Source organism: Atractosteus spatula, chromosome 6 (assembly GCF_055471065.1).
Source record: "Atractosteus spatula isolate fAtrSpa1 chromosome 6, fAtrSpa1.hap1, whole genome shotgun sequence".
Classification (NCBI taxonomy): Eukaryota; Metazoa; Chordata; class Actinopteri; order Semionotiformes; family Lepisosteidae; genus Atractosteus; species Atractosteus spatula.
This window is the reverse complement of record NC_142711.1, coordinates 39,015,766-39,030,545: the sequence shown is the minus strand read 5'-3', so window position 1 is coordinate 39,030,545 and position 14,780 is coordinate 39,015,766. Positions and strand designations below refer to the sequence as shown.

The following is a 14,780-nucleotide window of genomic DNA, read 5'->3' as shown; positions in this document are numbered from 1 at the left end:
TTAGCCCTGTGGGTGTCTCCACACAAAGAACCACAGAGTACTGTTTGAGTCTCTTGGCAACTGGCAATGTGATGCTGCTGTCTGGCTGCAGTCCAGCTGTAGATGAAGCTCTTCCTTGTTAAGAGCTGACGCTTTAGCACACCCCTTTAGTAGTCAATTCAATTTTTGTTGAATTTTTCTATTATTGTATGACATTATAAAGTTGCACAATTTTTTTAATTCCTGAGTTGCAGATATAATTCATTTCTGGATGTACAGTATTACAGGTTAAAATACATTTTTTTATGAGAATTATTTGAAGCTTTGAAAACTTCAATGGTTGCACACATATCACTTCCATTATAACATTTACAAGTATGAGTAAATGTTTTAGGTATAATTCAGGTCCTAAGATTTTTATCCTTCAGGATTTCTCCTAGACATAAAGTTTTTTTCTTCTGAAGTTATCAAATTTACCAGCTATGCCATCTGTTTCCTTCTCAAGTTATTGCATACAATCTTTAGCCGTGCACGGTGGAAAAAGGGAGGTGCTTTGTGTTTGTGCATTGTGTCTTTCAGAAGAGGATTTCCTGCTGGGAATTTACATTACCCCCACTATGCATATTAAAAGATGTTGTTCCATTGTTTCTTCTTTGCAGGTTCAACACTTTCCATCTGGAGGCCTCATCCAACTGCAGATATGACTATGTGGCAGTCTATAATGGGAATGACTCCAATGCTTCTTTGCTGGGAAGGTTTTGTGGCAGGGAACTCCCCCTTACTCTCAGGTCTTCCTTCAACCATCTATTTATAATGTTCATAACTGACTTCTCTATTGGGGCTGGGGGCTGGAGAGCAACCTACAGAGAGACCTTAGGTATGTGTTCATTCTCTTCTGACTCTGCTTTTGCTGGCTGGAGCTGGCATTACCACCTTATATCCTGATCTCATTAGATCTCAGAAACTAAATAAGATTAGGCTTAGCCAGCACTCTGATGGGAGACCTACAAAAAATTAGGTTTAAAGAAACCAGGTAATTTCTAAAAGGTGTCCAGCATTTGGACCTCAAACATTTGTCTGGGAAGCTTGTTCCAGACACTCACTTATGTTTGTGTAAAGAAGTGTTTCTTATTCCCCTTAAATTTCCAGATGTGACCCCATATTCTTGTTTGACTAGGACACTAACATTCTCCGAACCTATACCCTTTTGTATTTAGTATATATGGATCAAATCTCCTCTTTTCTAGATTGAAGAGATTTAATTCCCTTGACATGTCTATATACAAGACCATTTCAGCTTTTCAGTTTTCTGTGGTATGGTGGCCTAAATGGAACATAGTGGATGAGGTCGTACTAGTTAATTGTAGAGTTTAAGCATGATCTGCCTTGATTTAAACTCCATGCTTTTTATGAACCTAAGTATTCTGTTGCCTTTTTATTGCTTCCCCACATTGTCTCAGTGAAAACATAGAAGAATATACATATGCACTCAGATCCCTTTTGTGTGTAACATCCTGCATCCTTCGCACTGATCAGTACTGATTTTCAATTACCAAGTGTCAACCACAATCTAAGATATCATCTTTTGGAACTACCTTACCACTTTTTCTGTTTGTACCTCCATCTGTGTTACTATCATCAGCATATTTGAGCAGCTTGCTAATTGTATCAGAATTGTATACAGTAGATCAGGAAGATCAAAGAGTCTAAAATGGATCCTTGTGGTAGATCACTGCTAACATCAGCCCAGGTAGAGATTATAACCTCTTACAATAAATTCACTTTTTGCTGTTCGTTAACCAGTTCTTGATCAATGTATATACATACTTGTATATCAGTTACTCTACACATATGCTACCCCAATATATCCATGAGTCTCTGGTTCAGGTGCAAGCAGAACTTCTTGTACAAGACCTACCTGTTTCTGGAAGGATCCTCAATACCCCAAAAACCTAAATCCTACCTTTCTGCACCAGTCCTGTATGGTGTGCATAGTTTTCTTTGCCTGCTGGTGCTACCTACAGTCACCTACCTTTCTCTGTCTCTTTTCTAAAGATTTCTGCCTCCCTGCTCATAGTGTGCACAGTCTCCCTGAAGGGTATGTCCTCTGGTTTCTGTGACTCATGACACAGAAACCAGATCTTGGACTCATGACAGCATTCACAGATGTATTCTCTCTGGATGTGTGGCCAGAAAGACAATCATCCTGCTCAACCCAAGACAAAGAGAGGGCCTTAAGTATTAAGGTTGTTTTTTTCGTGAATAATTATGTTTTTATGTACATACATTTTTACCACCAAGTTTTATTGTATGCCGAGTTTGCAAGAAATGTTTGAGAAAAAGTAAAGAATTAGAGAAAATAAATACATAATTAGTTCTGACTGCCAACCCATTTCCCAAAAAAGCTGTTGTTCCTAAGGAGGCATAAATGCCAGCAAAATAAAAAGAACTGTTCTTTTTCAAACTTTTTATCCAGGAAAATTTATCTGAAAGATCCGCCTATCATTTTTTCAACACTACTTAAAGTAGTGTTGATGTTACAGAATATCCTTGTTCTTGAAATGATAGGCAAAAGAGAAGCAACATCTGGAGATATTTAACACAAGTACAATAAAATACAAAAACTGTAATGAATTCTGGTTTTCACAAAAGAAACATGGTCAACAAAATGTTTATAAAATCTGCAATTTTATAATTATGTATTGGATACCAGATGTTTCAAAGTTACTATAAAAAGGGCTAGCCTGTAATTCCCGGGATTTCCTGGGTGCTCTATCAGTGTGTGGATAGCATCTGGCTCAAGAAAAGAAGGAACTGGCTCTGGATTCACTGGCAGATAGGATTAAAACCTTTTCAATTCAAGAAGTGAAGTCTCATTATAAATGGGTTGTCATATAGTAGTCCCCTCAAGTTTACCTACATTTCTATATCTGCACTGCTTTTCATGTACAGTAGATCTAGTACATGGTCTGTTATAGGGCAGCAAGGACACACCCCACTGAATTTCCAGACATTTCTCTCAAATTTTCCTCACTCGCTTTCCATCCAGTCTCAAACTGTGCTACGTGTTTCAATCCACAGTGGTTATGACAAACTGAGGGAGGGCATATTTGTTGTATGACTCATAGCCGTCCACAGCCAATTACTGACTTCCATGTGGTGTGGCTTGAAAGGAAGGATTTTTTTCACCATAATTAAAAAAAGACATTGACTTCTTTGCTTGCTGCCAAGATTCACATTCCCGTGAATCCTGCTGCAGATTAAAAGTGTGTTCTTTGTGCTTATGAAACAGCAGTTAGAAGAATATAATACAAAAGGCCTTTCAAAGATAAAACCAAAAGAAAATTGTTTCAAAGCATTCATCCCATCCCATCTGGCTAAAGATGATATACCTTGAACTCCAGAGTCTTTAAATCCCAAAAGAAAAAGGTCTGTCACTGTTACAAAACCAAAAGCTGATGCAATTGCCTGCCATCAGTATTCCTTATCCCATTTTTCACTAGGTTAAGGGTTTTGCACTTTATTTAGAGAGGACTGTCCTTATTGAAATTAATGTCAGCCTAATAATTTTTGTAGCATTACTAATAATTATGAAGTTGTAAAACAAGCCATCTATGTGTTATGAACTAAAGATTTAATAATTTAATAATGTGTCAGACAGACAAATTTATAGGCTAACTTCAGTATCAACTGTAGCACCTAATAAGTGGTATTCAAGATGGAGAGCTTTGGCTGGGAATGTTTAGAAACAGTGGAAGAAAAAGAAGGTGTCTTATAGATGTTGTAAGATACTTCCCCTCCCATATCCACCCATTACTCATGTAGAACAAACAGAAAACCCCAAATGGAAAAGATGATCAAATGACAGGAAATCCTCTGAAATCCCATAATGTCCAGTACAATGTAGGAAGATATTATGGGAAAATTTTCTTTCTCAATGACTTTTTTTTGTTGGTAGTAGTATTTCAAAATTCCTTAAGCAATTGGAGGAATGATGTAGTTCTCACCTACAGCACTGCAGCCTCACAGTAGTCAAGGATAATATATCCCAGATTCAATCCAGCAATTTCTGTACTATACTGGTTGATCTACTCAAGAGCTCTCTCACATTCTATCTCCTGTGAATTCAGGGCTTTATATTATTTTTTTTTAAAGTCATTTTGAATAACACATTTTACACACACTTACACAATAAAGTTGGGTCTTCTATGTTTTGCTGTTGATTGTATTTTCATTTTTAATGTTGGGTATATGTTGTGCTGGCCAGGATAGACTCCTTCTCCATTGAATTTATTCAATAAAGTGGTTAGAAAATGAATGGATGATATATGTAGTACAGAAAAGACTAATTACAGAATAAAGTACCCTTCAGAAAAAGTATCTCTTATTTGGGATGCAAATGTGATTTAATTTTCTTAATTTAGGTTGCTATAAAAGGAACATTGAGATACAGTATGTGTTTCTGAATGTTTTTGTGTTTAATAAGCCAACGTCTTTGTAGTAATACTGTCGCACTTGCCAAAATTATAAGAGAAAGAAGAAAGAGGTGTTCAGTTAGGAAAGGAGACAGATGGCACCTGGGGGTGATCTTTGTTATACAGCTTTTCTATGTGCAGCCAAAAGAGCTAATGATCTCAGAGATTAGAAAGCCAGATAGTAGGCAAATTAATTTACAAGACCATAGACTCCCTCCTTCTTGTGAAATTAACATTTTCAGATTTAATGACTCTTTTCCCATGGGCTGGGATATAAGCCCTTGGCTACTCTGAAATGTAATGAAATGAAACTAAAAAAAAAATGGCCAAAAGAATGACTGAATCAACTTAACCCTGTCTCCTAAAATTGTAGGAATTCATACTGCATAGATGTGCAATACTGTTCAGTTTGTCTTGTACCTTTTATCCTTATCTCATGTCAAATCAAGACCACAGTAAACCTTTCATTAAACATCTAATATAAAAAGAATTAGCTTAAGATAGGTATGTATCATCTAATGAAAATTAAATTTGTTTGATTTACATTAATGAGTTAAATGAGCTAAACACACTCAAAGTATCACTGGATAAATGGTGGAATGCTAAATCTGGTGCCATGTATTTATGGCCATGTAATGAAGTGCACAATAAATCACATGCACTCCAATGGCACTTACAACATGGAAATGCTAGTGAAATGGATTGCCTGGTGTGTCTCATTGTGTGACTATCTCCTGGGGCTCTTTGTGTATTTTTGATGCATTTTCTTTTTTATTGTTTTATGCAGTATATGGGTTTAATGGAATGGCATAAATTACAAATTGGTCATCCTCTCTGATGTGGATGCTTTCTTCCAGGGTGCATTGTAGTAGCATGATTGCCTGGTTTTGTCTATATTTTCCTGACAAAGGCAGATGCTGGACTGGGATTTGCAGTTAGCCTTGTACAAAGCAGCAACAATGTGTTTTTGGGGAAGTTAAAATGTCTTTGTATCCAGGAGCAGAGCACTCTTTTTAAAGATTGGAATTATAAGAACTTACTGTATGAAACGCTATAATTGAAAGTTGGCCTCTTGACCCATCTTTTTCATTTGGTTTAGGTTAGTCATACATACTGTACAGTGGTAGTGATGCGGCAACAGTGATTAAGTACCAGAGTGGTTAGTGTTCTGCGTTCTGGCCCATAGGGCTGTGGTTTCAGCTTCTAGGTAGGATGCAGGTGTTGTGTCGTATTCTTTACTAAGTTTGCTCCACCAAACGGCTTGCTGTATACAGTGGAATAATGAATGTGGAATACAGTATATTTCTCAAAGTGATTTATTTAGTTGGAGCTTATTTTTGATCTTCCAGTACTTCCATCAAGTCACAATCAGTTATCATCATATATGCCAAATAAGAAACTGCTTTTTATATAAGAAAAGGTTGTTGTCTGAATTACAGTGAGAAATCTCAATTTAAATAGCTTTGTTTCACAGTATTTTCTTAGTAAGTTTTGGATTTTCTTAATCTCACAGCCTTTCACAACAGAATTGTTTCCTCCTCTAGCTGTGTCCTCGTATCACAGTGAGATTTAATGCACATTCAGTGGCTGCTCCTTTAAAGCTCTACAGTTCTTTTGTTCAAAGTCAGTAGTGGACTGAACCTACATCTGTCTCCAGCTGGCTTAAAGTTTATTGGCTCACTAGACAGAGAAAATAAAATTGCTGAACAGATTAGGGTGATTATTTTTATTGCAGTTGCAACAGCATTTTTTTAACAGTCTGAAATGATGCACTGTGTACGACATCTAGCAGATGAATGCATTAACTCTTAATGCTACCCTCTCATTCTCTGCATGCTGGTTCCCTTAGGTCATATTCAGCAACTGAGAAAATAATCGAAGGCTTCTTACGGCTTAATGTTATTTTTCAGCAGATATATACTGGTATGTGCTATGATTATAAGCAAATATGAGCAGGGCACTTCTGTGAGGCTACTGTGGAGAAACAACAATAATGGGAATTTGAGTCACATCTAGGTTTGGGGAACAGCAATTTGTAGCTTCGATGTAAGACATAAAACAGACATAAGCCCCAAGAACACACCTCCTGCAAGAACTTAAGATACAGATTTAAAGTGATTTCATTTGCTTTATAAACTATTTTTTTTAAGTTAGGATTTTATAAAAATATATACAAATTATCAATCAAGATATTTTATAATCAACATGGTGAAGTGTAACTATATTTATCACAGTCCCACTAATTGTTTTTTTTCTAGTATCATGTAATGAATGATATTTGCTTCTGTTTTATCCAGTATAATATTCAATTGTAAGTATTTGCACAAACATGCAGAATTGTGTGATTAGGTTAAAATCTTTAAGCCCATTTTCATGTTTCTTTGTGATTTTTCATTTTAAATTTCAGTTTTTACTGTCATTTTGTTTGAGAGGAGTATTTATTTTTTTTCAAGATGTTATGGTTAAAAAAATACATTACAAATGTAAATTGAATGTATGTTAAATGTAGGGTACATTTACAACAGACAGAAAATCAGAATAGCTCTGCAGTCTATTTGATCATTTCTGTACTTTACGGTACTGGGCTGCAGATGCACTCAAACATGAAATCAGTTCCAAAGCCATGCAAACATGAGGTCTGACTTTTCTGCCAATGTCTGAGCTTGCAGGTTTGTCTAATCAGGCTATTTAAGATTTGATTGTTTTCTTCAGCCATTAGAACAAAGAAAAGAATAAGAAAAAGCTTTTGCAACCTTAAAATCTTTTCAGAATGCTAGGGAGCCTGGATATTTTATACTATGGTGTAATATAGAAGAAAGAAAACACAACGTTTCGGCTGCAAAACCTTCTTCAGGTGTGTGATGAAGGCTTCACAGCCAGAACGTTGTGTTTTCTCTCTTCTCTTTTCAGTGTGGAATAAACCTATTACTTGTCCCTTTGCAGACTACGCATGCTGACGCAACTACCCACCTGAACTTGAATATAGAAGTCTTGTATATAGCCAGGACATGGAATTTAACATTCCAACTCTTTCAAAAAGTTCCATGGGATCTTTAATGACCAAGAATTCAGGTTTTTCCTTTAACATCTCATTCCAAATTACAGCTCCTTTTGCTCCACAGAGTGCCTGATCACCACACAGGGCCACTGCCTTAGAAACTCTGGTCTAGGTTAATGAGTGCCACCTTCTGGCCCACCAACATCATTTGCTGCAGCAAATTGGTTTTCCTCAGGGTTCTCCCATTCCATTACTTACTGTACCAATCCAGACTTATTTACTGATAAGGTCTCATGAGATCAGGCTACAGAGTGGTAACATTTCTGTCATTGAGTTGTAATATGTTAACATATGTTTACAGAATATGTAAATATTGTATGATATGTCTTTTGTACATTTCTTTAGATTTTCTTATGTTAATTTTATTTGCTTTGGCGTGTTGTCCGATGATTTTACTCTTATAAAAATAAAGCTTCAATTGAATTGTAATAAAAACTCCTGCTTCAGGACTGAAAACAGCAATAGTTGTGTCTTGCTCTGCATTTCCCTCATTATGCTGCTGAATTTCTGAAGCACCACTGTCCCCTTGTGGGTGTGCTGGAGACCTACAGAATTTAGAAAATGTTATGTGGAAAATGTGGAAAGTTGTAACAGACTAACAAAATTAATCAAAAGTTAATTTTGAGGTTCACAATGACTGAAAAGTAAAATAAAGTGCCTTCTTGAATTTGTTTTATTTATTAGGAAAGGTGTTTTGATGAGAATGGTCAAGCCCATTCTGTCTTAACAAACACTGTGTTGAGTAATGAAATGTGGTTAGGGTAGTACTTTGTATCTTCAGAGTGGTATTCTCAGTAATCAAGGTATGCACAGGGCAAGTGTGTAAAACTATAAAATACTTGGTAGAGGACACGCGAATGAGTTGTGATAATGAATGTTGAATTGTAACTATGAGCACAGCATACATGGTGTCTAAATGAAAATGAGTTTTGTTGATGAATGGTGTGCTGCAAAAGGCTTTGTGGGCTTTATGTTCAGCCTGTTCGTTTGAACTGGCCGTGTATGTCAAGAGATGTGGACTTGGAGTTCTCACCTGCCTCTTCTTATCCCTTTCCTGTTCAGGACCACAGCAGGGCTGTGGGGGATACCTCACCAGTCTCACTGGCATGTTTGGCTCCCCTGACATTAACTATGATGGTAAGTATGAGGCTGGACTGGACTGCCTGTGGAACATTGTAGTGCCTCCCAACAAGGTGGTCAACTTGACTTTCACTTCCTTCCACCTGGAATCACCATCGGGAACCTCCTGCAGATATGACTATGTGAAGGTAAGGAAATGCATCATCACATTTCCTATTCCTGCTCGGCTCTGCTACAACAGAGCAAGCAGAATGAAAAGACTTGAGCTTGCGCTCTGCCTGCATCTCTTTCTCTCGTTCAAGTACAGTACCAGACCACATTCCACAGAACCAGGTGTTTGTACAAAGAAATTGATTACCTTAATTTATACACTATGCACTAAGTATTTATAAACATATATTAATATACAGTACATGTGTGTTTTTCGCTACTGCAATATTCTAATCAGTGGCTTTTTCTGTTGGTGTGAAGGTAAGAAATTATATACTGTATGTCCCTGTATGTAAGATCATAGTAGCAATTAATTATAACGGTATGAAATGATGATAGAAGTACCAATGGCTTCAACAGCATGTATTATCCCAATGCTTACTCACCACTGGGTCCCTTCTGTGTCCTCCTCTCTCCAGATCTATGATGGAGACAATGAGAACTTCCCATTGGTGGGGACCTTCTGTGGGACCATTGTGCCTGCTTCTTTCACCTCGACGAACAACTTCCTCACCATCAGATTCATCACAGATGGCTCTGTTGCTTTCAGCGGCTTCAACGCCACCTTCACGGCAGTGGACTGTAAGCACTGACACCTCATTGTTTGTTCTCCAGCCCTGAAAGCTCTGTAGTATTTAGGTGCAAAGAAAGAGGAAATTTTACCTGCCGAGTTAGAAAGCTCAGGACTCCATACACTAAAACAGGCAACGGCTTATTGCAGATAATTACCCAGCTCATGTTTTCAGCCTGGATAGCTTGCACTATGTAGCATTTCATTAATCATTACTCATTATAGCTAGTTTTGGAAACATTTTTTTTGTCTGCTTTGGTTGATCTTTGTCACCACAGCTAAAAAAATGTGGACATTGTAGTGAGACTGTTCACACTCCCTCTCGTGGCATCACTGGATATGGGAACAAGCAAACTAATGCAGCATCTCTCACCTATAACTTCATAATTGGACCCTAGGTTACCTTGAAAAGAAATGTACTGTACATGGGACTTAACAGGCAGGATCAGTGGTGCGAGAGCGTGGGCAGGTTTCTTGGGACTTAAAATACTGGTTCTGAGAAGGTGCATGATACATGATAAGGTCCTTGTGCTCTGGAGGGGAGTACCACTAGCCATGTGTTAGGAGGAAATGTTTTAATATTGTAGTTTTATTATTGTTAGTCAGGAACTGTAAGTTCTTACAGCTGCTGTCACACAAGCTTCATTAGTCTATGCTTCATAAGAAACATGGAACACAACTATATTTACAGAATGTACAAACAAGGTGTATCAGAGGCCTAACATCCTAATCACCCAGAAAACCCCCAGACATCTACTAAATATGACACTCATACCCAAGTTACCTAAAAACAGAATAGCAAGCTCTCTCTAGCATGTTTCAGATACTTAGCTACAGTCAGGTTTTGTTTGGGTGATGAAGTAGGGGCGCCTGGCGCATGTTTCAAGTTTAAACTCTTCCCGACTCCTCTCTGTCATTTTGAGACAATCATAATAACCAGATTATAATTTCCCTTAATTGGTAGTCTAGAACGGTTAAAATCTAATTAGACTTTTTTGTTTTAAGGAATGTGTTAACAGGTACTTTCAGTTTTCTGTAATTTATACACTTGTGGTACTGATTGTTAGTAACACTTGTTCAGTTTGAAGCAGTATATGATTATCCACTTCAGTTCAGATACTTATGATGTAGATCGAATGTGAAAGTGCTTGTACTGTCTTCACAACCGAAGAAGGCTGCACAGCTGAAACATTGTGTTTCTTTTCTTCTTTTTTCAGCATGGAATAAACCTTTACTTGTTCGTTTACACTTGTACTATAATGCTATCATGTTATTTAGAATGTCAGTTTTTTCCTCCTTTTGCTTAATGTTTTTTAAAAGTTTTCTAATGTTGTATGAGGCTATGCTGGAAGTGTGGAACATACAAAAACATTTGGAAGGAATCATCAATCTATTATTCCATATTTTATTCACAGAGATCCTACTAATCTGTCTTGGGAAAATTAAAGTACTTGAGAAAGAAGCAAATTGCTGGAGATTATTAGTTTATATCAAAAATAGTCTCAAGAGCCCTAGAAAGCATCATATGTTACTGATTTCTGTTCTGTTTAGCATATACATTAGTGTTTTATTGCACTAATAAATTACAAAGAACAGATTTTAAGCAGTTAAATGCACTCATTAAGTACCAGGCATGGTTGACCAGTTAACCTGTTTGTTCCCAGTGCTTTGTGGAGGACTTCTCAATGCCACTACTTCCCCCCAGACCATCACATTCCCCCAGCACCCCAACAACTACCCCGACTTCACCAACTGCCGTTGGACACTGGATGCGCCCACACAGGAGCATGTCAGGCTCTCGGTACAGCACTTCCACTTGCAGTCCACTCAGAACTGTGCCCAAAACTACCTGGAGTTCAAAGACTGGCCAGGGGTAAGGAAATAATATTAATGCTGGTTGTTGGCCATATCTGTCTTTCACAGGGATCTACTGAATAAAATGCAGGAGTTTTCAGGAGCTGACAAAGAAGTTTCTTGTAAAATTATAACACACTTATAATGAAGAATGTGGGCTCAGCTATGTGCTGCATGGGATTTTAAAGTAAATTTGTGTTCTGTTATACATTTAGTATTACTTTTATAACTGGTAAAAGCAAACTTTATTAATATTTTTCTGTCTGTTACTGTACACTGCTGTTGTATTGTTGCTGCAATATTTTTCTGTCTGTTACTGTACACTGCTGTTGTATTGTTGCTGCAGTATTTACAGTAGATACAGTGGCACACATACATTAAGGGGAGCTGCTTATTTCACTGTCTTACAGGGAGACTATGGTCAGTCGCACAAGTTCTGTGGGACTGATGTTACAGTGCCTGATTTCTACTCCTATGGCCGCACTGTTCTTGTGAGCTTCAAATCTGATGAGTATATGAATGGAAATGGCTTCAGTCTGACATATCAGATTGCAAGTAAGTTTTTAGAATTCATGATAAGTATATTTTCTAATGGCAGCAAAGGAACAAATAATAGGTTTATACCCACCTGAACTTTCTAATGGCAGGTTACCTGTTTTATCTACTCTACTATTACTAACAGGGCAAAAGATTTCCAGCTGGGTAAAAAAATCTACAGCAACAAAAATAGTCAACGCGTTGGTTGAGTGCAGAAAACGGAAAAATGTGCATGAAGTTTATCTGTGAAATATATTAACATCAGAATACATTAGACATTAGAATTTAAAATTTTGCTGCAACTCAAATATCTTATTATCTTATACAGGCTTATTTTGCTGCAGACTTGCTCCTGTTCTTCACACACAAGTACCATTTTCTTAAGAAAAAGTAAATCAATATTTAAGATTCTTATTATCAGAATCAGGTGGCACAGTGACATTATAGTTTGCAGTGCTGGGAAACTGGGTTCAATTCTGGACTCTGGTCTCCCTGGAAGAAGTGATTAGAAAATGGATGGATTATCAGAATCAGAAGTGGATAATGTACTTCAAGCAATGTAAATCATAAAATACAGACAATATTTTTAGTTTTCCAAATGTTTTCTTCTCCAAATGATCTTGTATCTGTACGGTGAAAATATTACTTTTGAAACTTTTGAAAGAGACTGCCATTCACATCATTTGTTTTTAATTACTGTAGCTATTCTTTGCTGTAATATATAAGATATTCAAAAAAAACTTTCTGTGTTGCACTCCAGGCTGCAGCAGGGAGTATGAGCAGGCCTTTGGATACTTGAAGAGCCCTGGATGGCCAGATATGTACCCTCACAATATTGAGTGTGAAATTATTCTCCATGCTCCTGAGAACAATTCCATCTCCCTCTTCTTCAACAGCTTTGACCTAGAGACACATACCTCCTGTGCCTATGACTTCCTGGAGGTGAGTCATGTCTGGCAGGACATAGCCGCAGTTTTCTGACCCGTATCTGTCAACCTTGGGTAGAAAAATGGGTAGAGGTTCTAGAAGTGTAAAACAGGAAATTCAAAGTTAGTTATACCAAACATTTATCTTAAATTAAAGTGAATAATATCACTATATGCAGTATATCACATTACAGGAGATCTTAATGTCTACGATATAAGCAAAGCCTGAGCATAGCTGGAATAGGTGTTTTATAGTATGTTCTGCACACAATATTGCTCAAGCAGGAATTTGTTTTATTAGTTCAGGTGGGTAGCTGCATCACCATGCGTAAACTGCAAAGGAACAAGTAATAGGTTTATTCCATGCTGAAAAGGGAAGAAAGAAAACACAATATTTCAGCTGTTGTGTTGTGTGTTGTGTTTTCTTTCTTCTTTAATCATCATGGAAAAACCTATTACTTGTTCATTTTTAAAATTAGTTTTTACTGCATATTAATAGCAATTAAAATAATAGGATTTATTGCATAATAATAGGAATTGTTTTGAAGATGTGTTTTGTAGATGCCTGCTAGATGCTTGTCCTAATACTCAGGAGAAAAGCCATATATTTCCCTTCAGTGACTAAAACAGATACATTCGATCTGGTAAAGAGACAATTCTAAATACTGAGGACACTCACAGATCTCCAGTCTTCTCCAACTTAATATAGGTTACAGTATTAACACATATACACTATTTTCACACTGTGATTTAAGGGTGGTTAAACAATCTCCTGCAAAGGGGTTGTTTTTGGAAATAGTCAAAAACTAATCTCAGTTTATCGAGTTGTAATATTGAACACATCTAACCCTGACCCAAATGATGTCTATGTGCTTTCCCCATGGAGTTCGGAATATCAATATGGATATTAAAGAGCAAACATACACAAATATGTATGAGCAAAGCCAGTTAAAATTATTTTGTTTTTGTCACAATTTAAATGTCGTTTTTTTCTTAAAGTGGCATAACCCTAGACATCAGTAACACAATGGAGCTGTAATTCACTGACTCATACTGATTATGGGTTTCAAATTATATCTTATATTGTGTGACTTCCTACTGCGTTGTTTTTACTTCCTCTTTTTCTTGTTTCATGAATCAGTAAGGAGTCAATCACTGATCCAAGTGCTTATTTTGTGATATATTGATTTAACATTGTATCCAAAGGATGGTACCTGGTATAGCACATGATTCTCTACAAATTCTGATTTAGAAGTAGACGTTCTACCTCCTACTGTACTTGTCTGTCAACTCCACTCTCAGCAGTGTACACCTTGCATAACTTTATTTTTCCTCAAAATCAGAATTCAGAAAATTGAAGGGTTTAATACGCCACACAAATCCCTCTCGAAGCATAAGTAACAAAGTGTAGGACATGCATAGTATAGAGACAAAAAAATTAAATATTGGATATACAAATGACTTACAGTACTTAACCCCCAATCATATCACTTGTTGTTGCAGATCAAAAATGGTAGCACTTCCAATGCCCCATTGCTGGGTAGATACTGTGGCCAGACACTTCCTAGCCCTGTCTTCCCCATGAGCAACCTGCTGTACCTCCACTTTAAGAGTGATTTCTCAAATGCTCGAAATGGTTTTGAGATCACCTGGACTTCCACACCAACTGGTAAGATGGCACACTGAACAACTGATTACAGATCTACAAAACCCTAAGAAAAATGGAGTAGCTAAAACTGATTTTTTCTAAGGGGGAGAAACATAGATATTATGTAAAGAAAAGAGCCCCTGTGACAGATCTTTCTTAACTGGTAGTGTGGTGTTGGAGGACCTATACACATTAACCATTCAATAGTCAGTTTTCTGGACTACTTATAATCTGAAGCAGAATACAGTATAACTGCATTATGGATCTCAGGGGTGGGCTGAGGCCAGACCAACTTTGGTGTTATAGAATCACCTTCCCTGCCTAATCTAGTCCATAATCCACTTCAATTACAGTAAATAGTTTCCCCTTCTGTCAAAACCTAACAGAGTTTCTTCAGTCTAATTTGTCAACTAAAGTTACTTCATCCAAATGAGAGCGCCCA

General features: G+C 37.1%; 1 protein-coding gene across 1 annotated transcript in view; it reads left to right on the top strand.

The window, feature by feature from the left end:
- Nucleotides 1–14,780, top strand: part of cubn (cubilin (intrinsic factor-cobalamin receptor)) — a 133,957-nt gene that overhangs the window by 113,300 nt on the left and 5,877 nt on the right. The window contains exons 59-65 of the mRNA XM_088918786.1: nt 639–856; nt 8,575–8,780; nt 9,222–9,384; nt 11,038–11,246; nt 11,638–11,782; nt 12,525–12,706; nt 14,194–14,359. Coding sequence (XP_088774912.1) covers nt 639–856; nt 8,575–8,780; nt 9,222–9,384; nt 11,038–11,246; nt 11,638–11,782; nt 12,525–12,706; nt 14,194–14,359 — 1,289 coding nt within the window. The remainder of the gene's footprint in view (nt 1–638; nt 857–8,574; nt 8,781–9,221; nt 9,385–11,037; nt 11,247–11,637; nt 11,783–12,524; nt 12,707–14,193; nt 14,360–14,780) is intronic.